General features: G+C 45.4%; 3 protein-coding genes across 7 annotated transcripts; 1 reads left to right on the top strand and 2 right to left on the bottom strand.

The window, feature by feature from the left end:
* Nucleotides 1-1,412: 1,412 nt before the first annotated feature.
* On the top strand, nt 1,413-12,062 carry LOC121613375 (semaphorin-3F-like). Its single transcript, XM_041946747.1, has 18 exons — nt 1,413-1,823; nt 3,612-3,748; nt 6,620-6,780; nt 6,873-6,935; nt 7,051-7,170; nt 7,361-7,454; nt 7,559-7,678; nt 7,798-7,943; nt 8,050-8,164; nt 8,254-8,323; nt 8,492-8,636; nt 8,735-8,957; nt 9,043-9,131; nt 9,221-9,262; nt 9,360-9,517; nt 9,617-9,684; nt 9,784-9,911; nt 10,299-12,062. The coding sequence occupies exons 2-18, from the start codon at nt 3,637-3,639 to the stop codon at nt 10,674-10,676; spliced, it is 2,232 nt and encodes a 743-aa protein (XP_041802681.1). The 5' UTR covers nt 1,413-1,823; nt 3,612-3,636; the 3' UTR covers nt 10,677-12,062.
* Nucleotides 11,137-16,126, bottom strand: LOC121613376 (wiskott-Aldrich syndrome protein-like). Of its 3 annotated transcripts, none has more exons than XM_041946748.1 (11): nt 15,865-16,126; nt 14,902-15,042; nt 14,632-14,718; nt 14,420-14,516; nt 14,021-14,050; nt 13,889-13,924; nt 13,565-13,769; nt 13,283-13,461; nt 12,605-13,173; nt 12,393-12,504; nt 11,137-12,303 (listed from the first exon to the last, which is right to left on the bottom strand). In XM_041946748.1, exons 1-11 carry the CDS (start codon nt 15,964-15,966, stop codon nt 12,245-12,247), a joined length of 1,617 nt encoding a protein of 538 aa, XP_041802682.1. In that variant the 5' UTR covers nt 15,967-16,126; the 3' UTR covers nt 11,137-12,244. The 3 variants fall into 3 exon arrangements, with proteins under 3 accessions (XP_041802682.1, XP_041802683.1, XP_041802684.1); XM_041946749.1 differs by having other exon boundaries at nt 13,565-13,766; XM_041946750.1 differs by lacking the exon at nt 15,865-16,126 and adding an exon at nt 15,621-15,770.
* Nucleotides 16,127-16,298: 172 nt separating this feature from the next.
* On the bottom strand, nt 16,299-26,291 carry LOC121612769 (sodium-coupled neutral amino acid transporter 3-like). 3 transcript variants are annotated; one of them, XM_041945851.1, is made up of 16 exons: nt 26,135-26,291; nt 22,728-22,856; nt 22,465-22,549; nt 22,237-22,352; nt 20,962-21,035; nt 20,771-20,863; nt 20,583-20,664; nt 20,391-20,473; nt 20,177-20,235; nt 19,945-20,082; nt 19,621-19,700; nt 19,342-19,442; nt 19,036-19,160; nt 17,936-18,080; nt 17,725-17,828; nt 16,299-17,605 (listed from the first exon to the last, which is right to left on the bottom strand). In XM_041945851.1, the coding sequence occupies exons 2-16, from the start codon at nt 22,766-22,768 to the stop codon at nt 17,501-17,503; spliced, it is 1,431 nt and encodes a 476-aa protein (XP_041801785.1). In that variant the 5' UTR covers nt 22,769-22,856; nt 26,135-26,291; the 3' UTR covers nt 16,299-17,500. The 3 variants fall into 3 exon arrangements, with proteins under 3 accessions (XP_041801785.1, XP_041801786.1, XP_041801784.1); XM_041945852.1 differs by having other exon boundaries at nt 22,728-22,852; nt 26,135-26,282; XM_041945850.1 differs by lacking the exon at nt 26,135-26,291 and adding an exon at nt 24,616-24,772.
* Between the last annotated feature and the right edge of the window lie 253 nt (nt 26,292-26,544).

Here is a 26,544-nt window from a genome sequence, read left to right as displayed (position 1 = left end):
CTGAGGGCCCAGGATTTATCCGGAGCCTTTGGTTGGCCCACAGGGATAAATGTCTACCTCTCATTTGACACTACCTATCCATTAGACAAGAAGATCCTCCTGACAGAGCTTTTTGTGGACCACAAAAACAGACTCAGTGTTTATTTTCTAATCCACGCTGTCTGTCTCCATGAGACAAAACCCATCCATCACGCCGGAGGCCTGTTCGGTCGCTATTTCCTGTTCCTTGTGCTCACGTACGCGGAGCAGAAATACCCTTCCCTCTGGTGCGTGAGGAGCTGCTGCTATCTCGTCAGCGAGCTGGGGCAGCGGTGGGCGCGCGCTGGTCAGATAAGACAGCATGACGGTACAGTGAGAGATGACGGTGAGGAGGCGCTTCTGAAGCAGTGGGAGCTGGTCACTGTGCCGGCATCCATGGCCAAAGTTGAGTGCGCACGGAAACCTGAACCCAGCACACACTTATGACTCATTTCCTCAGCTGGAAACAGAGTGGTGCCTCCTGTGGGGCGGGAAACAAAGACTCCCTCCTGGACACATCTTGACACACCACTGCCTGTGCATCATCAACATCTGGCTGATACCCAACATGAGATAAGGTGCTTTCTGCCTGTGTGAATCACACCCAGAAATGTGCATTAAAGAAAAATTAAAGCTTTGTGAGGCTCGCCAGGAACTGCCCTCCTGCGCGACCTTTTACACACTGCCACACCACATTGCCTCATGTGTTTATTCTGTTTTACTGTCTTGGAAGGCCATCCCTCAGAACACATTCACCCTCTGCTTTTGTGTCTTTTAGTGCGCCATACTGCGTCAGAGCTCACCACAAAGCCAGTAATGATGAGAGGCGCTCTGAAAGCTGTTTTAATTTCAAGCTCAAGGCTCTGTTAACAGGATGGATGTCCTTTACGTCCAGTCCCCCCCCCCTCTCCGGCTGCTTTGTCACTGTTGTCATGAGCACTGGAGCCAGCCAGAGAGGAATCCCAGGAATCTTTTTTTCGCCCGACCTGGCCCTCATGTAGAACTGAGGAGTAATGGCGGCATTGTCCAAGCGGGCTGCTCTTTAATAGTGAATTTCAGCCCCTGCATCATGTATAAGAATGGCCAGCGACCCTCCTGGAGCATGAGAAAAACATTTCGATAAGACAGCGGCACCGTGCCCAGCACCATTTGACTGAATTATTCAGCTTTAATAAACTTTGCCTGGAGAGAGCTGGTGGGCTGACACAAACTGATGGCAGTTTACAGTAGAGTGGAGCTGTGTGTTGAACTCCCCAGCAGCTACAGGGTTAATCATACCCATATGGTGTACCAAGAGGTTTGGTCCAATGCTGCTGTGGGCCAACAGGAGAGGGAAGGCTGGGTGGGGGCAGAACAGAAGGGAGAGGACAGCAGGGCAGACGCTCTCCCAACACCTGCACCTGGTCACTTGATTCACACTCAAACACCTTTAAAGTAAAGGACCAGCACGTAGGGCTCATCACGGTGATGTTTGCTGCCATCCGGGTTTAAACTTTTTTTTTTGGAAAGAGTGGCGCGTTCAGGGATCAGCTGCGTCTTTCTCCTCATTTTTAACGCTTCGTGGAAGAAATGCGGTCGTTTAGCAGCGACTGATCAGGCGGCTTTTTTTTTTTCTTTCTTTCTTTCCCTCCTCCTCCAGGGGAATTTGCAAACCTATCGGATTGTTTTATTCCTGCGCAGCGCCGCTGAGGGAGATTTTCCAATCCCGGCTCCGAGGCACCGAACGCGGGGAATGCAGCGGTAACATCCCGCAAGTTTGGGAATCTCAGAGGCGAAGCGGGCATCGAGAAAGTCAGGATTCAAAGGTAGGACGTGTGACTTGCGCCTGGTTTAACTTTTAACTCATGTCTGGTTACTCTGTAGCGGAGTCTGAATGGCAGAGGACTGAGGCACACACACGCACACACACATTTGTTCGGTTCCTATTTCTGGATGTTGAGTTCACAGGTAAGTGCGCACTCCACCGCGGAAAGAAAAAGAACTAGGTTATTGAAATCCTGTAATTATTTCTTTAAAGGGGAAACCATATGTTATTACAGCCGAACTTTAATCCGTCCTGCCGGAACCACCCAGCGCAGAAAACCAGCAGAAACACTGTCATTGGTACAAATACCAGCAAGCACAACCAGGCCATCATTCATGGAGCTCCTCAGGCACATTTTAGCTCCATGATTGATGATTTTTAGATCATTTTAGGTTATTCTACAGATTATTCTTTTATGCTCATTTAAATGAAAGTGTATCAAATATAATGTGTAGGACATTAATTTGAGATAAAGCTGTAGATGTTGCCTAACCATTTAAAAAAACCCATACTCAAATAAATACTTAAAATGTGTCTGTTGTGTTCATCATTTTCCTCTGATTGGCTGACTGATAACATTTTTGGTGATAGTGTGTATTCATTTATGTGTTTTAATGGATGCCCCTTTCCCTGGGTGACAAATACCCGTCACTCCTCATGACAGGAAATGTGTGTGTGTGTGTCCACATCCTTTTGATTGCACATCTCATGTGCGTACTGTTACCAGCGAACGTCCAGCGTTTGACGGGAGGAATCGAGATCAAGCCCCCCTGGTGAGCAACTGTGTGATCATGCCAGGAAGCCTGCAAGGCGTTCCCAGTGGCTTCTGTTTTTAATTTCCAAATGTTCAGCATGCCAGTCATCTCAGTTTCATCACTTATTTTTAATGGGGGACATACTTTTATGTCATGTGTCACACATAAATTAGCGCCGCATTGTGAAATATAATGAAGATTTTGTGAAATGTCGCCCGTTTTCCACTGCGAATGAGTCTCCCTAAAAGCACTCGTTTGCGGGCTTGTACAGGGTGCCACAGGAGGCCGCGAGGAAAAAGAAAAGCCCGTGGGATGGCTTATAGCCTGAGCAAAGCACACCTTCAGGGAGACAATTTAATGGATGTTGTGGACTCAGCTTTTAGTATTCATAATTTATATGGGATCCTCTCCAGCAAAGTGCAGATGCATAATGAATGCTTGAGTTAAGGTCTAACAGTTAGGCTACGTTTCGACACCCTCTAAACTGTCAGAAATTGTTTCAGCGAGGACTACCTGTTTCTTTGAACTGTCATGTATTTCACTCGTCAACTCCTGAAAGCACGTCGACGTGCTTTGTTGGAAGGCTGCGAGAGAGGCCGAGGGAATCACTGATGGGCGTCGGAGCCCTGTTTTGCCCATTCTTCGAGGAAAATGTGGACGAAATGTATGTTTAAGAGGACGTAATACTTTTAACAACGTTCGCAGGAGGACTTTAATCTCCCTTTTCAGACTTTTTCCATGTGACTGCGCTTGCAAATAGCCTTATGCAGTCTTAACACATACCTCACTACATTTACACTTTAAATAAATAATAGGGCTGTCATATTTTCCAGAGCAGGTGTGAAGATTTGGACGTTGTTCTCTCCTGCCAAACTATACGTCTTGCCTTGGAAGGCTGCAGGCCAAACTTCTGATCAGAGAGATCAGAGAAAGAGAGAGAGAGTCTCTTGCCTGTCCTTCCTTCTTTTTCTGTCTCCTATTTCTCATGGGGCACTCTATAATAATAGTTCATTCCTCTTTCTTTTTTCATCCAGATTTAGATCTCTGTGGGCTACCTGCATGGCTGTTACCATGACAGCATCTGGAGCCCAGCTCCTCCTGTTGGCCTTATGTGTTTACAGAGGATCGGGCTTGCAGCAGTCTGCTCCGCGGGTTCGCCTCTCCTTTAAAGGTGAGCTCATACAGATTAACCAAAACTCCTCTGACAGCAGGGATTGTCATAATAGTTTCTTTTGCTTGCTTGCTTTCTCACACTAATTCACTCGCGCACACACAGACCACACCAGCGGTCGTGTTTCCTCTTTATACATATGTAAAGGACGTATTTCCTGCCACATGTCAAACAGAGCAGCACTGGAAACAAAAGGTGGATGTTACGTGTGGTTGGTTACTGGTGGTGCCCTTCGACCAAGTTTCTCCCCACACCCTGAAACCAGCACACACTTCAGCCCGACCTGTCAGTTCTTTGCTTTTGATGTCTGACATGATGACACAAGAAGGAAACACCTGAAATTTGATCACAGGAGCAAAATGATATTTCAGAACTTTAATGTTTTGGCCGCGAGGTATAAGTTCAAAATGAGGGTGGATAGTGGTTTTTAAGCCTCTTTTGTAGGCATTCGGGATTTTCCCATGCAGTCCGCTCCTCGTCCTCATTAAGTCTAACAGCAGAGATTTATGTTACAAATGTGTGGATGACACCTTTGATCAAAACAATGCTGGATGATTACAGTTATTTCTGCAGCCCTATCACGTTAGCGCTTTGAGTGCACCTGCACATGTGGAGCTGCGCACTGTCAAACACACACCTGAAGTACCTGTAGGTAAGAATAACGGGTGTGAATCAGACGTTGAACATGCTTTCATGCGGAGGCGAGTCAGAACGTTCTGGTCCCAGGTCAGGTCTATGCAGCTCCGCTGCGGTGATTCAATGAGAAACATTTATGATTTTGCACAATTTCAACAAGACACATCTGAATCGCATTAGAGGTGAGCTAATCATGAGATGTGTGGTAACTGCCGGTCGGAGTCGACATGCAGTGCTGTTTTGAATTCGACTGATTTTCTGAGACTGGAAACAGCTGTCTACATGCTGTTCGTGGCTGTCGCATACGGTAACGGTTCCATTTGAGGCTCGAGAGAGTAATTGCAGTGCATTTTTATATGACCTTTAACACTAATCCTCTTTCGGTAAACAGCTTATACACACCGGTGTGTTTTTTTGCAGCAGGGTGCACAAAGCAGTGGTCTGAGCAATTACACAAGTTTGGTCTTGAACTTGATCGCGTTCCTCCCTGTGTAAGATGCAGGAATTCACATCTGTGCGGAGCTCTCCGTGACAAATTCGTGTGCGGGAGTGCGTTCAGGGCAGCTGAGAGGTGTTGAATTGTCAGATTGTTGGTGAGGGTTTGCCGATAAAGCGGCCACATTCACAGAATGCTGTCGCCCTTCCCCCTAATGCCAAACAAAAAGGAGAAAAGTTGGATTTACTCCCCAACTGTTTTCTGCCACTTCAAGGATTTATTGTTCATTGTTTGTGACACCAAGCCTCTTTGTTCCCCGAGGCGCCTGTGGAGGAGGTTTCGGGGCGGCTGGAGGACATGTGACTCTGAATGAACCAGCCTGAGTGACACTCTGGGGTACAGGAGGCCTGCAGAGGATAGAGATTTTACATTGTTTCCCCCGTTGCTGGGTGGTTGTGTCAGTTATAGGCACTTCAAAGGGACTGACTGAGTCTCATTTGATAGAATTAGTCAGCATTGCTAGAGAGCAAAATGTGCAGCGTAATTGAAGCCATGTTTTAGAATCTCATGCCCTCTCAGTGCTGTCACCAGTTTGCTCATACTTGGGATAGGCCTGAGACTAAGCAGCACTGGTCATTAATGCCTCAGTGACAATATGTTGTCAGGTTGTAACATGAGAGCTTATAGTGGCCCCGCCGCAGCTTCATACTATAATTGTGTGTCCTTCCCAGTGTTTCCCTATCAGTGTGAGAATGTTGTCAGGGGATAAGTGTTTGCTGAATGTTTACCAGATGATGGCAGTACATTGTTTGCTATTTTTGGAGAATGGAGACATGTATAGGGGTGTGGTGTTTCTACATTTAGCCTGTTCAGTGAATCCACTATGGCCCACTGGAGCTTGTTATCCTGTGTTTACCTCTCAGGAACAGAACCGGACCTCGTCCCACCTCTAAGGCTCCAGCTCGTGTCGTCCGGAGATCCGATTGCATAGCTTATTTTAGTGGCACCTTGACTGCATCCTGTCAACATTGACCTCAAAAGGAAGATGGCAGGCACTTTGATGTAAATAAAGATTGTGCTTCCTCCTGAATCCCGGTAAGCCGGCTTCTGAGGGTCTCTGCGAACATTTGTCATTACATAAGCCCGCTGTCTTTAACGTGCCTGTGTCGTGTCCCAGTGTGCACATATGGTGGCCAATATATGACACATACCACAGATGTGTGTGTGTGTGAGAGAGATCAGCTTTTTTTATGCTTTTAAAAAGATGCAATGAATGGCAGAATGGAAACACTGGGAGGCAGAGTGCAGCACACAGTCCATTTGTCTCGCAGCGGATGAAAATTGTTCAATCAAAGCTTTCAGGAGAACAAAAAAAGGAGAAGCATTTTCCACTGCAGCGTGTCTTAACAGGCTACGCTCTGCTTAACACAATCCTGATCTCGAGAATTAGCTCCGAGTTCCACTGACCGTGTCTCCTAAGGGACCTGCTTTTTCGCCTAACTCCACCAGGCGTGTGGCGCCTTAAACTCAATCAGACAGTCAGGACCCATGAAATATTGAGATCTTAAAAGCAAATATGTTTCTTAAAATGCAAGTTGAGTTATATTTAATCAGTGACACACATTTTCCAGAAAAGAAGTGAGAAGGGTGTTGTTCAAGGGACCATAAGTTCATCCAAGTCAGTAATGAAACATGTTAAAGGCATAAAGGGAGTGATGTGGGGAGATTTTCAGAGGTAACCTTTGCTCCCCCTGCTGTTGGGTTTTTCTTTTAACAAAGCTGGAACATTTTTCACACAGAGCTGATGGACACGAGGGCAGCGAGGCCCTTCAGTTTCTCCTTCAACACCAGCGACTACCGCATCCTCCTGATGGATCAGGATCAGGGCCGTCTGTACCTGGGCAGCCGGGAGTACCTGGTGGCTCTGGACATGCACAATGTCAACAAGGAGCCCCTCATAGTGCGTACAAACTCTACCCACTTGCTTCTTGAAACATCCAGTCAATTTACATGCAGTGATCCGTGATAATCGAGTTGTTTTGGAAAATGCAGATCCACTGGCCAGCGTCCGCTAAGAGAAAGGGAGAATGTCAGATGACGGGAAAGGGAAGACAGGTGAGATCATTTATTTACATCCTGTTCTTTCAAAAATCACAGGCTTGTGCTTTCAAGACGGGACAATGATGGCGATGGTGTTTGAATTCCATTTGTCTTACTCCTCTTTGTGCAGGGTGAATGCGCCAACTTCGTGCGGTTGATAGAGCCGTGGAACCGCACCCACCTCTACACCTGTGGAACAGGGGCGTACCAGCCCATCTGCACATTCATCAACAGAGGCTGGAGGGCAGAGGTGAGCACCACGACGTTTACGGTTCCCCGAGTGGGATTTACTGCCCAAGTCCCCCAGCTGTAGGCCTGGAAAGCGTTGTCCTGCTAAATATTTCAGGACTACAAACTGGGACACTGATTTGTTTATGATTTCCCCATGCTCCCCTGTGACGTCTTAGCGATCTATTTTTATGCACGTTCTCCCTCTGCAGGACTACCTGTTTCGGCTGGTCCCTGGGTATGTGGATTCAGGGAAGGGAAAATGTTCCTATGATCCCAAACAGGAGAACATTGCGGTTCTGATCAGTAAGACCTGCTTCATTTATTGGCCGAAAAACACAAAATATTATCAAATTCCTTACGTTTCTCAAGTCTCATCCTCCTATTTGCCTATTGTCGGTCCTCTGCAGATGGTAACCTATATGCAGGGGTCCATATCGACTTCATGAGTACAGATGCTGCTCTGTTTAGGACCATGGGAGGGAGAACTGCAATCAGAACAGAGCAATATGACTCCAGGTGGCTCAACGGTGAGTAAGTGTGGGTGTGAGGAGGTAAATGTTGCTGATTACAGGTTATGGTTCCTCTCTTTTTATTTGACAACCACTTGCCTCAATCCCCCCTCTGCTTATCTGTTTTTATCCTCTAGAGCCGGTGTTTGTTCAGATCCAGCAGATCCCTGACAGCGCAGAAAGGAACGACGACAAACTTTACTTCTTCTTCCGCGAGAAGAGTCTAGACTCGAGCGGCGGGGCGAGCCCCAGCGTTTTAGCCCGGGTGGGAAGAGTGTGTCTGGTGAGCCAAACCACATCATCCGTGTAGTGAAAATACACGCAGCTCACCTTGTAGCACGAAGCACATTGTAAGTATTGAGCCGTGACCTAATTTCCTTCCTGTCTAGAATGATGAAGGAGGGCAGAAGTCCCTGGTGAACCGCTGGACGACGTTCCTGAAGGCTCGCCTTATCTGCTCGGTGATAGGAGAAGATGGAGTGGAGACGCGGTTTGATGAACTACGTAAGGCCACAATGAAATCAGCGCTACTTTAAAACTGATTGCATTTCAATTGCAATTGTGTAATTGATTTTGTATCATTCCTCCTCCAGGGGATGTGTTTATTCAGCCCACGCAGGATGAACGAAACCCTATGGTGTACGCTCTCTTCACCACAGCAGGGTGAGTGGTTTTTGCACGCTTGGTTGATAAATTCACACCTTACCCAACCCCATCTAGCAAGTATTTCTTCGCACATTTTTGTGGACAATTCACGCTTCAATTTGAGGGCTCGGCTGCACGCTGTCTCTTACCTCTGCCTCTTACCTTAATTGTCTGTTTCTGCTCAAGCTCTGTGTTCAAAGGCTCAGCAGTCTGCGTGTACTCAATGGCTGATATTCGCAATGTCTTCAATGGACCATTTGCACACAAACATGGACATAATTACCAATGGACAGAGTACACTGGCAAGATTCCCTACCCACGGCCTGGAACAGTATGTTTATGTAATATTGCCGTCTTAATCTGCATCAACAGAACGTTAACAGATGATTAAAACAAATACATAAACACCTCTTCTTTCTTCCCATCCAGTGTCCAGGAGGAACCTTCACTCCTGGCATCCGCTCCTCCAAGAACTTTTCAGACGAGGCTGTGAATTTCATCAGATCCCATCCCTTAATGTTCCACCCAGTTTATCCCATCCACCGCCGCCCCCTGGTGGTGAGAACTGGCGTGGACTACCGCTTCACAGCCTTGGTGGTAGATCAGGTGGATGCTGTGGACGGACGCTATGAGGTGCTCTTCCTGGGGACAGGTGAGACAGGTGCAGGGGTGATCGGGTGTGTCCGGCTGATGGATTGCTTTGGCATAAATGTTAATATAATTTCTCTCACTTCCAGATCGAGGTACTGTACAAAAAGTTATAGTTTTGCCAAAGGACCCAACGAGCATGGAGGAACTGACACTAGAGGAAGTGGAGGTTTTCCGGGTATGTCAAAATATGTGCTCCCGAAGACAAATATACTCTAACCTCAAAGATGAAGTCTTACTAGTATTTTGCTATTTATTGATCTACAGACCAGAGCTCCAGTCAAAACAATGAAGATATCCTCGAAAAGAGTAAGCTCATTCCTCTTAAAGACAAATGTGCCATGGTGATGCATGCTTTCCTTACAGCCACACTGAGCTGAGTTTATTCTTGCTTGTGTCACCACAGCAACAGCTGTACGTGTCTTCAGACGCGGGGCTGACCCAGGTGTCGCTGCACCGCTGTGGTGTGTACGGCAGGGCCTGCTCTGACTGCTGCCTGGCTCGAGACCCCTACTGCGCCTGGGATGGAGAGAGCTGCTCTGCCTTCACCCCGTCCACCAAGAGGTCGGTGCACGTCGTGTAACTTCACTGTGCTCTGTTTCTAGACCATAAAGCCACCATGTGTTGAGTCAGTTTAATTCTTGACTCTGATCTGTGTCTCAGGAGGAGCAGACGGCAGGATGTTAAACACGGTGACCCACTGAGGCAGTGCAGAGGCTTCAATGCCAAAGGTGTGGTGACTTTTTTGTGTTTTTAAACATGATGCACGCTTTTTAATTTGAGTTTGTTTGAAGCAGTTGTCATTATTTCTTCTCTCTGTATCTGTGCAGTGGAGAAACGTCTGAGGGAAACTGTGCAGTTCGGGGTGGAGGGCAGCAGTACCTTCTTGGAGTGTCAGCCTCGCTCTCCCCAGGCCACCGTCAAGTGGCTGTTCCAGAGGGAAGGAAAGAGGAAACTGGTGAGGAAAAGGGCTACTTTCATTGGTCTTTTTGTCTATAAAATGTCAGAAAATGGTGAAAAATGTTTCCCAAAGCTCAAGCTGACGTCCTCAAATGTCTTGTTTAACCTACAACCCAAAGATATTCATGTGACTGTCATAGAGGAGGGTAGAAACCAGAAAATATTCACATTTCAGAGGCTGGAATCAGAGAATTTAATGGTTGGATTTTGTTACCTTTGGACAGAGCCAGGCTTGCTGTGACCCTGGTTTCCAAACTTTATGCTAAGCTAAGCTAACTGTACACTGGCTGACGCTTCATATTCACAGCACAGATATGAGAATGGTGTCAACGTTCTCGTCCAACTCTCAGCAAGTAAGCAAATAATTGTATTTTTTTTTCTGCAGCTCAACCGTGTGGGAGGCATTCTGAAGACCAACCATGGTATCCTCCTGAAGTCCCTCAACCAATCAGACGCGGGGCTCTACCATTGCCTCGCCACTGAGAACAACTTTAAACACACGGTGGCACGCGTGGCCCTGCGCATCCTGGATCGAGACATCGTTTTAGCTCTCACTGCTCAGGATGAGGACGAAGAGCCAAAAACTCGCCAAGCGGGATCTTACGCGCAGCCGTCACTTGTCTCCACGCCCTTCCCGCCCGAGATAAGACTGATTAACCAGTACTGCCAGTCCTACTGGGAGCAGCTCAGCCCCAAACAGCAGCAGCAGCGCAAACGCACCAGCCGCAGGCACACAGAGAGCCAGGACCAAGGCCTCGGCTAGAGGACGGGACCCACGCTGTCCAACACTGGCCTGTCTGGACTTTATGGTGGACTTTAATGTTTGACAAGCGTGTTTGTGTGTCACCGCCATTCATGGGGCAGGTGATGCCGTCATGCTGTTGTTAAAGTACCATACTGGTGGTTTTGCAAGCATTAGCCTAGAAAATGCAAATGGTGGATATTTTACATGACCTGTGACCACTTCCCAAAACAAACCGTACATTTTTAGAATGATTTCCTCTCTACATCACATGTTAGTTTGACGTTTAAGTCAACTTGCAGACTTGATGGTTGCTCAAGATTGATCAACTATGTAAGGGACTGTTTTTTAAAACTTCTTTGTGTTGGTAGGTTCAGGTGCTTGTGGGAATCCGCACCATCTGGGACTTGAGAATCAAGTTAAGATCAGTGTTTTTAGTGCAAGAAACTACAAAAGACACAAAAAAGTATTTTCCTCTATGCCCGTGCTTACTTTTAATGTGTCTGCTAGCTTTGATTTTCAAAAAAAACATGGCTTATAGCACAGGTTTTCTTAAATGTCAGTTTTTCTTGGTCATTGAACGCACCAGCGAAGAAGAGTTTCAAACAGACCTGGAGACCAGTCATTGTGATGGGTCACATATTTCAAATTAGCTGCCGTTTTGGAAAATGGTAGACTGTGATGTAAAGTATGCAGCACGTAGTTAATAGGCAAAACCACAGATATGGTATTTTTAAGTATCTTGAAACAGAAATGTAATATATTGATTGTGAATATAATATATATGGTTATGATATGGTCATTGGATTACTCTTGTATGAAGATAATATGATGAATGCATATGTTGCATGCATATCTGTTGCTGTTTGTTGCAAGTTGTACATTTTACTGTCGTTCTGTTTTCAGCCTCGGTGTGTAACGTTGTTCGTGTAAGGTGTAATGTGTTGTGCTAAGCTAATTCCATTGGATGATGTCATATAATGGCTCAATTACTGTCCTGTGCTCTAGTGACCTACAGTATGTGAGTGTTGAAGATACGTATAGCGTACAGTGTTCTTCCAGTTATGCACTTTGTCGGTGGTGGTATTCGAGGGAATTGGGGATCTTTGCACAGATGTATGAGAAAATGATACAGGAACATAATGTTTTTTTTTTTTATGTACAGTATGTTATAAAAATGGGAATGAAACTGGCTCAGATTTAGTATTGATTGTCGGTGTTCTGTCTTATGCTGTATTTGCAGATTTTTAAAATGGCTCTTTTTAATGGAAGCGCAAAGGAACAAGATATTTCCCAGCCAGAGCCACCGTTCACCGTCGTTGTGAGTAACACAGTGCTACGTGCTGTCATGCTGATGAATCCTACACTGGAAATGTTCAAACAAATATATAAACATTGCAGAATTCTCTTAAACTTGTTTTCTTTCACTGTCACGTCCATTTCCAATGAATTATTTGTTTATTTAATCGTCCACGCAGTTTCTGACGTGTACAATTTCCAGTTTGCAGTTTTTGGTCCAACAACATGTAACCGTTTTGCAAATGAGAGGTTCACTAAAATCACAGTGGACTCAAGTTCAACTCATCAGTTCAGTCATCCCACTCGTCGTCATCGTCGTCGTCGTCTCCACCCTCGTCTTCACTTTCATCTGAAAGAGAGGACAAATGTAAACGTGAAACTTTTTTGGCCCTTGTGGTTCAACTTCGTGTGGGGTTTAATTAATGTCCTAATATTTACCAGAGGAATGGATGACTTTACTCCTCTTCTGCATGACCATCATGAGAGCACCAACGATGCCCTCGCCTGACTCTGGTGGTGCAGGTGGAGCTGCATCAGGAGTGTCTGTCACCTATAGCACACACAGGGGCAGCAGCTGAACATACATCTCTGCTACAAACAGCGTGTATGTAGCATGAATGAAATGTGTCTGAGAACAGGAAGTCATTTACATTTCGGAGCTTCTTCCCCAGTCGGATCTGATCCAGCAGAGCTCCTCTGCTGTCCCCTTGTCCAGTGGATGGAGCGACAGGTGGTGGGCCACCGGGGCAAGGAGGAGGAGGTGGGAAATCTGAGGAAATAGAGGTGTGAGAGAGTGGAGCAGGAGGAGGAGGAGGGGGCGGAGGAGGAGGTGGAGCACCTCCTCCACCACCTCTGCTTGGTGTAGATGGGACAGGAGGAGGCGGGAAACCCATTGAGGACTGTTGGCTAGACGGCGGCAAGGGAGGAGGCAAGTTATGGGAGGAGGGTGGGGGGGGCTTTGGCAGTGAGGAGAACTGAGAAGAGTGTGCTGGTGGCGGTGGCGGTGGAGGGCCGCCTCTGCTCGTTGGAGGAGGCGGGGGTGGCACGCCTCCACGTGCGGCATGAGGGGATGGGCCCCCTCGCTGTGACTGGCCTGGGATGGGAGGCAAAGGGCCGGAGCGGCCTCGAGGAGGCGGAGGGGTTGGAGCAGAGTGACCGGAGCCCGGCACAGGAGGCAGAGGCCCTTGTCTGCCAGGTGGAGGCGGTGGAGGTCCAGCAGCTATAATGCAACAAGACATACACAAGAATTCAAGTTTTAGACCGTTCCATCAGCCTGTGGGGAGCAGTGAGGTAAATAAGGAGGCACAGAACGGTGCATTGGGTCTAACCTCCTCGGTTCACCTCCCTTTTGACCGCCTCCATGCCTCCAGACTGCTCGATGACATTATAGATGAGCTGGGAGACATTTTCATCCCTCATCTCATCTGCACTGATCCCAGCCTGGGACAGCAGCTTCGACAGGTCGGGGTCAAGGTTGTTGGGATCCCAGCCGACATGAGTAACGTGCCTGACGGTGATGCGGGTGCACGGTTTTACGAATATTGCAAAACAACATCCAGATATTAACCAGAGTTCACTTTCACAACACATTTGTGGGCTCGAACACTCACTTAAATCCGCTGGGTGCTCCTATGTCTGCTTTGGAGAGTTTGGGCCCCTTTTTCTTGTTCTTGCCCTTCTTGTCCTTCTTGCCTTTGCTGCTCAGAACTGAGGAAGCAGCGGGTGAAGGCATCGAGCGGTAGCGTGAGGATTGGATATCTGGGTTTTGGATGTCCACTGTGGCCATGTGAAAAGAACCAGGGCTACCAGATGCTGCTTTGGGGGGAGATATGGAGCACATGCAGGATGGTGGGCTATTGCTATTTAATTTCATGCATCACCGGTTACATAAGTTACATTAGAGACATGTTGAGGTAACATGAAGAGTTATTCACCTTTTTCAGGTGGGATTGGAGGCAGGGAACCTCTTTCTACAGAGACAGAGGAAAACAGAAAATAAATACTTTTATATAAATGCTTCATATTCAAGTGCAAATATGCAATTTTGAAGTTAATTGCTATCTTACCACCAGGCGGCAGGGGGCGCTGTCTCTTGTCTGTCAATAACAAGGAGGTGAGAGAAACCATTTTGCATTACGTTACCACAGTCTTTATTCAGCTGGAATACCCCTGAAGCTATTACTGATAGTTCAGATGAGGACATAAGAAATTATTTATCAATTATAAATCATTCGTCAGCACCTGAGGATTTATTATAATTTCTGTTTAATGGTCTCTGCACGAGGCTGTTTGATGAGGACTCACTTCTAAAGTGTTAAAGGTGATTTATGTTATTATTTGTTTCGCTGTTTCGCATACAAAAACATACTGTCGTAGCAAATATGGCTTTGAATCATTGTATGAAAAAAGTCATGTTTTCTAATTCTAAAACTAAACATCAGAGTCGGGCCCATGACCTCGCTGACCTTGACGGTTGTGCCTTTGGTTGAGTTTCTCCTCCACGGCTTTTTGGAAGGCCTCGGCTTCCTGATGCGTGGCAAAGTTCAGTCCCACTTGACAGTCCTGCATTGAAATGAAAGAGGAATCCCATTAAGCATGCTTTACGGCCTTCTGACGGTGTGAACACAATTGATTGCAGGGCTTCACGTCGCTGGAGGTCAGATGAGGGTTCGCTTACATCTGCAGCAAAGGTGTGAAAGTACGGCAGCGGCGAGGAGTAAACGATCTGGTTGTAGAGCTCCTGCTCCCAAACCGTCCTCCCTATCTGTGGAAAAACGTGGTTAATAGCTCAGTATTACTCATGTAAGATGTGAACAATCTTGTGTCACAGTTTAGCAATTTTCAGTCCACGAGGCAACAATGAGTAGATCATCTAAAAAAAATGCGTTTTCTTTTCACAAATCCTTGTAATTAGGATGTAATTTGGTATAATGGCAGCGGTGCCTACCTTCAAATCAAACATCCGTATGAAGTAGGAGCGCTGGGGGTTGTCTTTGACGAAGCAGACCACTCCAGTGTGCTGCAAGCTCCACACGGATGGACTGTGTGGCAGAGCCATGAACAGCTGAGCTACCGCGGTGGCTGTGGACTGGACACACACAGCACATGCATTGTAAACAGTTCAGTACTGATAGGACACTTCAGAGCATTTTATTACGGTGCACATGCAAATTTGCAGCCTTGTGGTTGGGATTCACTTCCTTGTCTGCTTTCATTTGTTCAGATAACAGCTAGAAGCAATGTGATGCGCTTAATCTTCCATTGCATATACAAAAAGTCACTAAAGCATGTTTTTTTTTTTGTTATTATGCCAGTCTGACACAGCTGTTTGCGTCCGTAGCTTCAGATCAAATCGCACTTCAGCTTAGGCCCAACGATGGCGTCTAATTCTGACACCAGAGGAAGAAACGGTTGAGCCACCGCTTCCTGTTACAGCTACCTCCTTTTTGATGACCTAATGTCAGCAGTTCAGTTTAAGATGCATTTGCATCAACGTGCCGTAGATAAATTTGAAGAAAATCTAATTTTTGATAACGACTGGAATTCAAACTTCCCTGAAAATATAAAGCTAACAAAAAACAAGTAAACAAACAAATAAAAAGCAGCTCAGGAAAAGAGTCAAACTACAGCATTGTTGTTAGTAAAGCTGAATATGTAATACAATACCTGAAGTAAGGGTTCAACTATCACCTGCGCTCACTGCAATTCACGACATGTTCAACCAAATCATTAAAGGCTGGAAGAATTTAAATTTCATCTAGCGACCAGAATAACCAGTTCTTTCTTGGACAGCTTCTCCTTTCACTTTTACAATAAACACTTCCAACAGAAGCGATATAAGCCAGGACAAACACAGCAGGGCCTCGGTCTCGTACTGGGCAATCCCCTCTCCGGTCAGCTGGAAACTTACAGCACACCTTCTGCCCAGCAGCTCCTCCAGCTTCTCGTTCTCCTGTGGGCTCAGCAGGGAGCTCCGGACGCTCTCGGTTTTAGATTTAGATCCACGGCTCATGGTCCTCTGGTAAATCTCTAGCTATCTTAAATTAATGTAACAGCATTAGAAAAAGCGGCCTTGCTGCGCTGTCAGAAAACTAAGCTCTACAGTCAAGGAAGTTTCTCTTCTCCCTTCTGTGCACACATCGACTCAAAGCAGGAAACGGCCAACCGCACTTCTCTAACCCCCACTTTTCTTCTTTCTCTCAGATGCAGAGCACAGATGAGTATCTTACTTCCAGTTGTGGCAGTGCACTATTGCTCTCCTCCTGCTGTGAGTACTTTCATTTTACAGCCGCACGGTGCGCTTCACGTTTTGCTCGGATTAAAAAATGCAACTCAGAGCATCCGTACAAAGGAAAGACATACTTTATTGACATTCAAATTAATTTAAAAATGTACAAAGTCAAAATATCTTTTAGTCAAATTTTCAAGACGAAAAAAAGATGACGCCATTCATTTTAACTTAAAAACCATAGGTCATTATTCACCGCACTCAACAGTTCAGGGACTGCTATACACAGACGCAGCATTTTTAACACTGCATTTTCTTTATGTACAATTTTGAACTGATCTTTGCCGAACGTGGTGAAAAAAAAAAAGTGTGTTACACCATATTTTAATGTGACACAATAGTTTAATTCTTTGGTTTGCAGCTAAGGATTTCTTCAGAAATACATAAAAACTTGTAAAAATTTTACAAACCACCTGTCTCTGTGTGTTGACTCACATGATTGTCAGTAACTCTCTGTTCGACCTTCATGGATAGCAGCTGAACACCACAAATTGCACTGTATCTGTTGGATTATTTCTAAAAGGTAACCTCAGACTCAGCTTTAAAGATCACCTTTTCAATAGTCATGTTAAGATCACATTAAGGACGTTAATTAAATTCACGTACAACTCATTGAAAATTGTGTTTCGGTTGGTTGGATGATTAGTGCGGATGGTCAGACTAACCCTCGCTGATCAGATTTAGCTGAATCTATGAAGTTTGGGGACATTTGGACATCACCACCAGATTTGAGAGTCCTAATATTGTAAAGAAACAGCAACTGATGAATGAAGAAAGCAAAAATGTTTTTTCTGTGTGATTAAAAAGCAAACAATTGCCTCAAATTCCTGTGCCGTAAAAGCTGAGATGTGGGGAAGTAGACTGGAGGGATTTTGGCAGTGACTGAACTATTCCACGGAACTGTGCACATCCATACTCTAAAATGGGATTTCCATTTGAGTCATGCTGTTCCCATTCATCTTTCTGCTGTCTTTTGAATTTCTACACATGCCTCCACACAACATCCTCGCCGCGAGGCGGGGACACACTGCTTTGTATTCTGTCTCCTCTCCTCCGTTACAGGGCCTTTTGTCTGCCAAATAACATGTCAAAACACTTTCTTTTTTTTAAATTTGTTGCAGGCGAAGGTTCTTCACATATCCTTCTTCTGTGCAGCCAAACTGTCCTGTTTGCATTTGGCTGAGAACGGGGGTAATTTAATGACAGGGAGAGCTTCGGTTGGCATCCTGTTCATAGCATCTCTGCGCGGTCACGGCGGCTAGTGTGCGCCTCCGCTTCGAGACTCTCCAGTCACCCAGTCAATGATGATAAACGACAAACTCATGACCATGAAGATGAATCCCAGTGCAGCAAAGCATGCGGCCTGCAGGAGTGGGAGGAAAGACAACATCTGGATCAACAACATGTTTAAAAAAGTGCAAAGATATTTAAATGACAAGAAGAATTTGCAGTATCCTCGATTGTTGAAGGACGGAGTTGTACCTGAATCTTGGGTCTGGACAGAAAAGGCTCCTGGTCTTCGGGAACGATCCGGACGTAGAAGATTCCAGGCAGGATGAAGATGAGGCTGGGGGCAGATGTGGCTCCTGAAGATGAAGGACGGAGGACAGAGAAGACAGTTACAGAGTGACGGCAGAGTTAACAAATGATATAGTTCACGCTGCAAAAATGCGCCCTTCCTGCCTGAACGCACCGATGAGGCCGAAGATGTCGCGGATGGAGGGCACGAAGATGACGAGCAGGTTGACGAGGAAGATGAGACAAAATGCAATGCCGATGTGAATGGCCCAGCGGAAAGGCTTGTCAGGGAACAAGATCTGGAGCAAGGCCCTGCGGATCTGCGGCGGGGTGGAAGGAAAGAGGGAGAATGTCACTGACAAAGCAGAATAAAAGCAAAGATTGATCCTGTTAATCACCACTGGAAACATTAAAGTGCTGCTGAGAAGCTGCTGGTAAAGCCGCTAAACTCCTACTCAACTGCAACAAGCTGACGTTTTAGCAGGTATTTTCCACCACGATTCGACCCTACGGGGGGGTGGGGGTGGGGGACGCTCAGCAGCAGCTTTCTGCTCTCTGTCCTTTAAGTCAATGTGCTTGTTTGCTTTCTTGGAGAGACTTAGATGAGAAGATAAGACTGCTGTCACATCTGTCGATTCAATATGAAGCTGGAGCCAGCAGCTGGTTAGCTTAGCTTACCGTAACCACTGGAAACAAAAAGCCTGGCTCTGTCTAAAGCCTACCAGCGCGCAGAGTGGAGTGGAGTGCAGAACCAGGAAGTCCCTGCTCACGGCAAGGAAATAATCTGATACATAACCCCCTCATAAAACCACAATGTGACGTTTGTTCACCTGCTGTTGTAAGGACTAAACAAACGAGATAGAATCTTTTTAAATTATTTTTAGGCTGTAAATACAGATTACTTTCTTGATTAATCAGTTAATTAAGTGGCAAATATCAGCGAATAGAAAAAAAATGTCCAGAGCCTAAACAATTTAAGTTATTCTTACAGATGACTGCGAAACCAGAAATATTCACATTGTAGAGGCTGGAACCATTAACAAAAAAACAACAACTAATGATCAAAATAGCTGTTGACAAATCAGTTATTCATCTGATTGTTTCAGCTCTTTTGTGTCTCTTACTTCTAGTGATTTTATCTGAAGCTATTTTTCGTATTATGTAAAGTCAGTTGAATTTGAATGAGTGGAAAGTATAAGGAAACCATGAGAAATATTGCTATCATTTGATATGAATGTTCTCCCTTAACTCGCGATGATGTTTACCGATTCTTACCGGGAAAAGAACCACGGGGACGGTCAGGGTGACGGCCACCAGCACAGCCAGACGCACGCAGAGAGTCAGGACGTCCAGGGCGTCCACTCGACTGTAGGTGTGTAACAGCTCCGACTCCACAGCACCTACCCACAGAGGCACACACACACACGCTTTGACACATCTCACGTGGTCTAGCCCCTCATTCACAACACTGGAAAATGCATATGGCCTCTGAGCACAAGTGAGTCATTCACTGGAGACTCGTGCCGTTCACAGCATCAGAACAAGGTGACCTTTGACTCTCAGGAGTAAAGCGCGTCTTACCATAAAAGGTAAGGTAACCGAAAAGAGCAGTCAGCAGGTACATGACGAACATCGCCAGGATGGAGACGTTGGCAACAGCCTGCATACGTTTCTTGGTGGCACTAGTGTGAAGACAAGCAGAAAAAGGACATTAATTTTACTCCGTGTGCCAGTAAAGGAAGTCTGGTTGCAGCAGGTAAACCATTCATTTAAGTAACTAATTCTAACAATGATTGTGTAACACAGTAAACCATCATCATAAAAGCTCATATTTTCAATCATGTGGATTTTGTGACTTACTCCCGTAGCTCGGTGTAGATGGGCAGCACCTCCGGGTGACACACGAAGGCGAAGGCCAGAATCGGGATGGTGTACGCCGTCTAAAAGCCGAGCACAGCAAAGGTCAGTGAGCAACCCACCAAACGCTGCGTGAAGAGGACTGAACAGCACTTCAAGTCCGACAGGGAACACATTTAAATACTTGTTTCATGCGCAGTGTTGCTGTTGACACTACACGCCTTAATGCTGTTGACATAAGAACATGTGGCAGTGAATCCGCTGCGCTAACCAAATAACAAATGTTCAGCTGACAATTCAGGAAACTGCCACTGTTTTTCCTCTAACCTGAGAGTTGACGGTGAACAGTTTAGCGTCGCAGGAGTCGTCTGTCTCATTCATGGCAGGGTGGTAATCAATGGAGGGAGTTGTGTTATGGTGATTGTCTTCCAGTGGACATAGGATGTTGAATTTCTTGTAGATAACCTGGCGAGACAACACCCGTTGATTAATAGATAAATATCTAACAGAGGAACAGTTTGTTGGATTGTACGTACGCTGCGTAATAGTTGAGACTCACCGAAATGAGGAAGAACACCATGCAGGAGAGGGAGAAGCCACTTGTGTAGCCCAAGTAACCTGTGTTGCAATGACAACAAGATGAAGCAGAATGATTTATAGATGCTGCGAGCGATGATTGATTGTAAGGGACGTGAAAGTAAACGCAACAAAAATGGGGCGCGGACACATGATGTGCATGAGATAACGAAAAAACAACAGAATGAGAAACGTACCAAGTTGTTTCATGAGTGCTAGAGGAAGGATGATGAGAGCGCTAACAATGATGATCAAGTAGTTTCCATTCAAGAACCACTCTCTAAGAGACGGCCGGACAAACAGATGACAAAAATCAATACACCACAAAAAGAGAGACTAAAACTACTGTTAAACACAAATGGTTGTCAGAGTATCACATTCACACTCACCCTGTGTTTTCCTGTTTGCTGAGGAAAGCCTGAATAACCAGCGGGAGCTCGGACTTGACGATGAAGAGGTAGCTGGACATTGCTGAAAGGAAGCGAAAACGGATTTTGTGCTGCTTGCTCGTGTAGGTTTAGCCCTACCAAATGCTTTCAGACGTCAACATGAAGGTGAGGCGACGGCATGACAATACCTCCAATGTTGTGTACCGTAATGATGCACGCGGCCAGCATTTTTCCTGGGGGGCCAAAAGCCCGGTTCCCGAGCTGCTCATAAGCTCTGATCCCTGAACAAACACATTACAAATATACGACTGCGATGAGTCATGAATGCAGAATTGACCCTGAGGCCAAGTCATGTGTGTTGAGTCTAGCTCCGGCTTACCGACGACTCCGGCGCTTTTCAGCAGGAGGTGAATTGAGTATGCAGACAGGATGGCAATGAACACCAGCAGGATTCTGGAACACATAAGAGAGAAGGCCTCACAAATCTGCACATTATTCTTATTAGAGTTAAAACTGTGGTCACGAATCAGGACAGAAAGGAAGAGAGACATAATGCTCATTCTTTAGGAACTTTTGTTAAAGAGCAATCCTTGTGATTGTTGTCCCCCCCCCCCACACACACACACAAGTGAGTTGGCTTAGAGAGACGGGCTCTCCAGCCGCCGTCCACCTCCCCCCTGCCACACAGCGCTACGCTGATCCAGACAGGCGTGTCTTGGATCTGATCACTACAGGCTATTTTTAACCACCCAAATCTGATTTAGAGAAACTGCGTGTGTATGAGCTCTAATGTACATTCTGACAGATCAGGCTTCGTCCTCCCGCAGTTGTACGCCGGGTGTTACACCTCCAGCTCACACAGGTGGAGAGACAGAAACGCATGCATACTGAGGCGCAGAGCCCATCCCCCCCCCACCACCACACATACCTGTCTAAACACAAGTACACACACACAGTCAGATGATACACACACGTGCCTGTGGTCCTATTTCTATCCTTATAAGGACCCTCTATTGACTATATCCAATCTGCATCCACTAACAAACTTTAGCCTGGTCCATGATTAGCTATAGTTTATTTATACAGCAGTATGTGGCTGAAAGATTGAAACACAAGCAAGCAATTATACAACATTGCAAAGAATACGTAATGAGTCACATTTACACTAAAAGAGGTCAAACATATACAGACATTAGCTGCTTAAAAGCTATGTCAGACTAAAAGAATGAAATTATTTGTTTTTAAGAGATTCCATTAAGAAATAGCTGCTTGAACAAGTGAGAACCGGCCAAAATGACTTCAGTTGGCAAAAATCTTGTCAGTCTACAACTCGTAAACTCGCGCGCGCGCGCACACACACACACACACACACACACACACACACACACACACACACACACACACACACACACACACACACACGGCAAACAAGCCCGCTCTATTCTTGTAACCTCGGGGAGCGTGCATATTTGGCTTTACCAAATGCTAAATATAAACCACAAGGAGCTGAAATCAATATACTTTTGTCCTTGTTGCACAAGAGGGGACCATCTTAAAAACACTGCTGCGAGCGGAGACATGCACGGTCTGATGAATACAGCCAGGCGCAACGTTTAGTCAAAATAGTGACTGTGTGTTTGTCTTGCTTACTCACATGAAAAGAATGATTCCGGTGTTGGACATCGCAAAAGCCAGCCCCAGAATTCCACTGCCCATTATGGCGTTACTGAGGTTGAAGATTGACATGCCAAATGAAGTCTTTCCCTCAAACTGCAGTAAGGAAGACAACAGAGGATGTCACACAGACAGATCAATTCATGAACTGAAATCATCATCTTAATTTACTGGAGAAAATCAATCTGACTTCTACAAAAGCACTCACATCTGTGAAGTGCATTTCTTTCTTGCCACCAGTTTTATGTGGGAGAAACTCCTCTTGTTCGGCCAAGGTATCCAGCCCATCAAACCTACAGCGGGAGAAAAAAATGGTAAGAATGGAGACTTGGAAAAAGCAGGCGCAACGGGAGGCGCAAACAAAAAAAAACTGAAGCTTTCATATCTGGTGGATAAACTTGAGAATAATCGACGTTTGAAGCAACGTTTTAGCTCCTTGAGTTGAACACCTGTGCTGTGATACGGTCTTACCCATCATCCCTGCTGTGTCCGTTCATCTTCTGAAGCTCCATTCTGGGTTGCTGCAGTTGTGACTTGAGAGACTTTTTAAAGATCTGCTTTTGCTGGATTGAAAGAAACCCTCTTCAAACTTCTACCTGGCTGGAAGCAAAGACAACGGAATTGTTTAATTAAGGACATACTTCAATACCAAAATCCAACGAAATGTGGCCCTCATTTTTGCATGGGAAGGTTTGAGGTCAGCTGGTATCATTTTTAGACAACATACACAACATTCCAGCAAACCTCCAGCACCGATCTTGCCAATTTTCCATTATTTGAGAAGAAAAGCACCCCAGTGTGAGTCTTAAATGCTTTAACATTGCTTTGGTATGCATCACCTTTCAGGTCTTCCAAGACTCTGAGGGAGAATTGTAATGTTTTTGATACTTTGATGATGATGTGTGCAAAGTATTGGCTCTGGTCTATGATACATTAAATATAGAGTAATGCTACAGCGGCAGACTGGCAGTGGTGTTTAAATAATCTCGGCCTTTTAAAGGGAAATATACTAGTTATTTGTACTTCTTGAACAGAAGGAAACTTCAAGAAACAACGAATATAAGTAAAGTAATACAAACAGAAAATGCTATGTGGCTACAAAAGGGCAGACCTATTTATAAAAAGTCTTGAGACACACACCACTGTAATTTATCATCTTGCCAAGGACAACAAGAATGTTTCTTTCTGGTCAATGCAAAAATCCTTTGGCGAGGAGTTCTGCTCCCTTCTTCAGATATGAGAATATAAAAAAAACCCCACATTACTGTGGTTGTTCACACAACAAAACTCCAACAAGAGGGAACACTTTTGCTTGGGTCCATTTAGAGCTTGTGTGACATTAGAGGACTTATGTTGCTCTAATCTGTTGTGGGCCACACAAAGCTGGCATGGACAGACTCTGGGAATGAGCGTAGGTCTGTTCTCCTGCCACGGGGTCATGGGATACTTCCCCTCTCTGTGGGTCAGGCTGACCTCAAGATTTTCACATCTGACCCCCGGGAGTGCACTCGCACTGCATTGTGTCATTCCTTAAGGGTTTCGCACAAAACTGGAATTTTTTATATTCCTACGCTGATCACCGAAAAGGCCTGTTGATGCACGGTAATCCATACCGACCGGAGGTTGATAGGAGTGAGCCACAGAGATAAACAAAGGGTTCCTGTGTAAATGGTGGTATTTAGCCTAAATACAGGGTAGCCTTTTCCCTGCATACTGGCTTCAGGTCAAGTCTGGTTAGAGTAACTTTCTTCGGCTACATACCCAGTGACTTTCCCATGGCCCGTGGCCAACACACACGACAGACAAAGCTGTCTTTATCATTTAACTTTCAGAAAAAGATTTTGGCAGATAAGTTACAACTCTGAAATTGTGAAAGGCAGATTTTACCATTGCTTCATGCTTTGCATTTTCATTCAGAGAGAGATAAAGGAACTAGACAAACCTGGTTAACTAGAAACATGTTCCACGTTACGTATTTCATTGGCCATAGGGGCAGCTTTTACACAGTGGAAACAGTAAAAAAGTGGAGAAAAAGGCAATAAAAATGAAAAAGTGCTCCTGCTCTTTCCATCCATTTATACAACTATCTCTCCAAACAAGCTCCCCCTTACAAAGCGTTGTAATTGGAAAATATACTCAGATATTTCATTCAACAATCTACATAATAATATTGCCAATAAACAACACATTTAAGTTGAACACAGTAGATATTACTGTAGCCTTACTATCCAGCCGAGCGCACCACATGGCTTTTGTCTGACGCAAGACCAGCTCACTATTGACAGTTAGCCCTTCCCTTCTCTTCCTCAACATCTAAAACACAGGGACACACACACACACACATTTTCCAGCAACTTACCCTGGTGGTCAAGTACAAGGCTAGTTTTCTTCTCTGAATACTGACAGAATAAATCCTTGTGCACGCTCACTCAGTTTTCTCCTGCAATGTTTATATATAGCTTTGTTCTTAGGAGTCTCTCCAAAGCTCCTTGGTAGTGAAGAGAGGAGAGAGTGAGAGAGATTAGAGGCTGGGAGGGAGTGAGCAGGAAATGGGAACACCCATGCTTAACCCTTTGTTAAACCAGTTACAGGTAGTATCACTGTTGCAAAGAGAGCGTAGGGATCCACTCACCAGGTGTTTACACTGAAAAGGTGTCAACACTGGCATCTAAACAAAGGAAAGGGATTACCTGTAGTTTTCAGACACGTCTGCTGTTCGCAGCTACAGGTAATCCCTGGAACCCATCCAATCAACAGGGGTGCTGGTGCTCGTACTGGAGAATAATTACCATGCCAGTACAGACTATGCCAGTTGAAGGGGTGGGGGTGGGGGGGTGGGGGGGGAAGGGTGTCATCTCAGGGGGGTTTTGTTACAGCATGGGCGGATACTCGCTGACAGTTTGCATCCTGCTGGAAGTCACAGTGATGGTAATTAGCTTAGGAGATAAGTGCTTTTTAAAGATTGCCCACATGTGATTGTGCTTAAGAGTGGAAACATTGTGCACGCTTGTGAGATCATGTGCAAACAGTAAGACCTGAGCCGACAACTAAGAGTAGAAATGAACAAGTCATGCAACCGACATGATTAGTTCACCCAAAATTTCAGTTGGCCGATAAAGTTCAACTTAACTGAGATACGAGCTTCGCCTGCACACCCAAGAAATGTGCACACCCACGTTTGCTTTATCTCACCAGGGCACAAAGCGTTTACTCGAAAATGTGTCTTCCTGTTGTGTTAAGATATCAGCTAGTGATAATGGATACAGGTGGCAGATTTTTTAACACCTTTGAGTTTTTAGAAAGCTGTACATCCTAATAAAACAAAATATCACTTTCACATTTCAAGATGTTGCCCTGCAAAAGGCAAAACATCAGAAACGTGGTCTGTGCAGATGAATCTAAATAATAAAAAGATTAATGGCTATCTCAGTCACCTCAAATGACCATAGTGACTCCGAGTCAGTCAAACAAGTGATTTGAAAAAGTCTGGACAAAGCAGCTCACGTATAAAGTTACAAATGTGTGCAAAATATAGTTCATGCATCCAACATTTCACGTTATTTTTGTACGAAACACTCATGACAGCATTTGGAGCCAAGAAGATCTCCCATTTCAGTGAGTCATTTAAAATCCCACCTCTGTGCTGTGCTTACTGCCAGCATGTCACAAAAGGGACAGGCTGCGAGCATAAATATATATTCAGCTGAAAAGACCCTGATCCATATTTCTACTGTCAATGTACACAACATTATCACTGTAGGTAATGATAGCAAGTTTCTTAAGTATCTCTCCACGTGTATGAAAGGGAAATTGCGTCGTGGCCCAGCTGCATTGGCAGCTGGCTTGTGCTGGCCTCGAGGCCTTCTTCTGGTACTCACCTCTGTAGTAGCAGTCAGACAAGGGTGTCTTCAGTCTTTACAGAAATACTTGGGTAAAAGATAAAACTTGTTGGCTGGCTCACTCCAAAAACCTGCTTTTCACTGTGCCATGAAGTTCTCTTCAGCTGTAGGAGCAGAGAGAAAAATGGGGGAAGGAGGGAGGTAGTGATTGCGCGCGTTAAGAAGCATCCTGCCACGTCACAAGCCAAGCCACTCCCTGTTCCTACAGACTGCCCAGGCCTCACTTGGTGCTGTTACTTAATGAAATACTATAATGGCACATATCTGGACACTGTCAACATTGAGTCTAGTGTTTCACCCCAGGAGAATTTTGGTTTATTCAAGCAGTGATTCTGAGGAAATGTAAGCCTAAAGCTGAGAGATAAAAGCTTCAATCTAGTTCTCTGCTT

Source organism: Chelmon rostratus, chromosome 10, assembly GCF_017976325.1.
Source record: "Chelmon rostratus isolate fCheRos1 chromosome 10, fCheRos1.pri, whole genome shotgun sequence".
Classification (NCBI taxonomy): Eukaryota; Metazoa; Chordata; class Actinopteri; order Chaetodontiformes; family Chaetodontidae; genus Chelmon; species Chelmon rostratus.
Note: the sequence above shows the minus strand (reverse complement) of the source record. Positions and strands in the feature narration are given on the sequence as shown.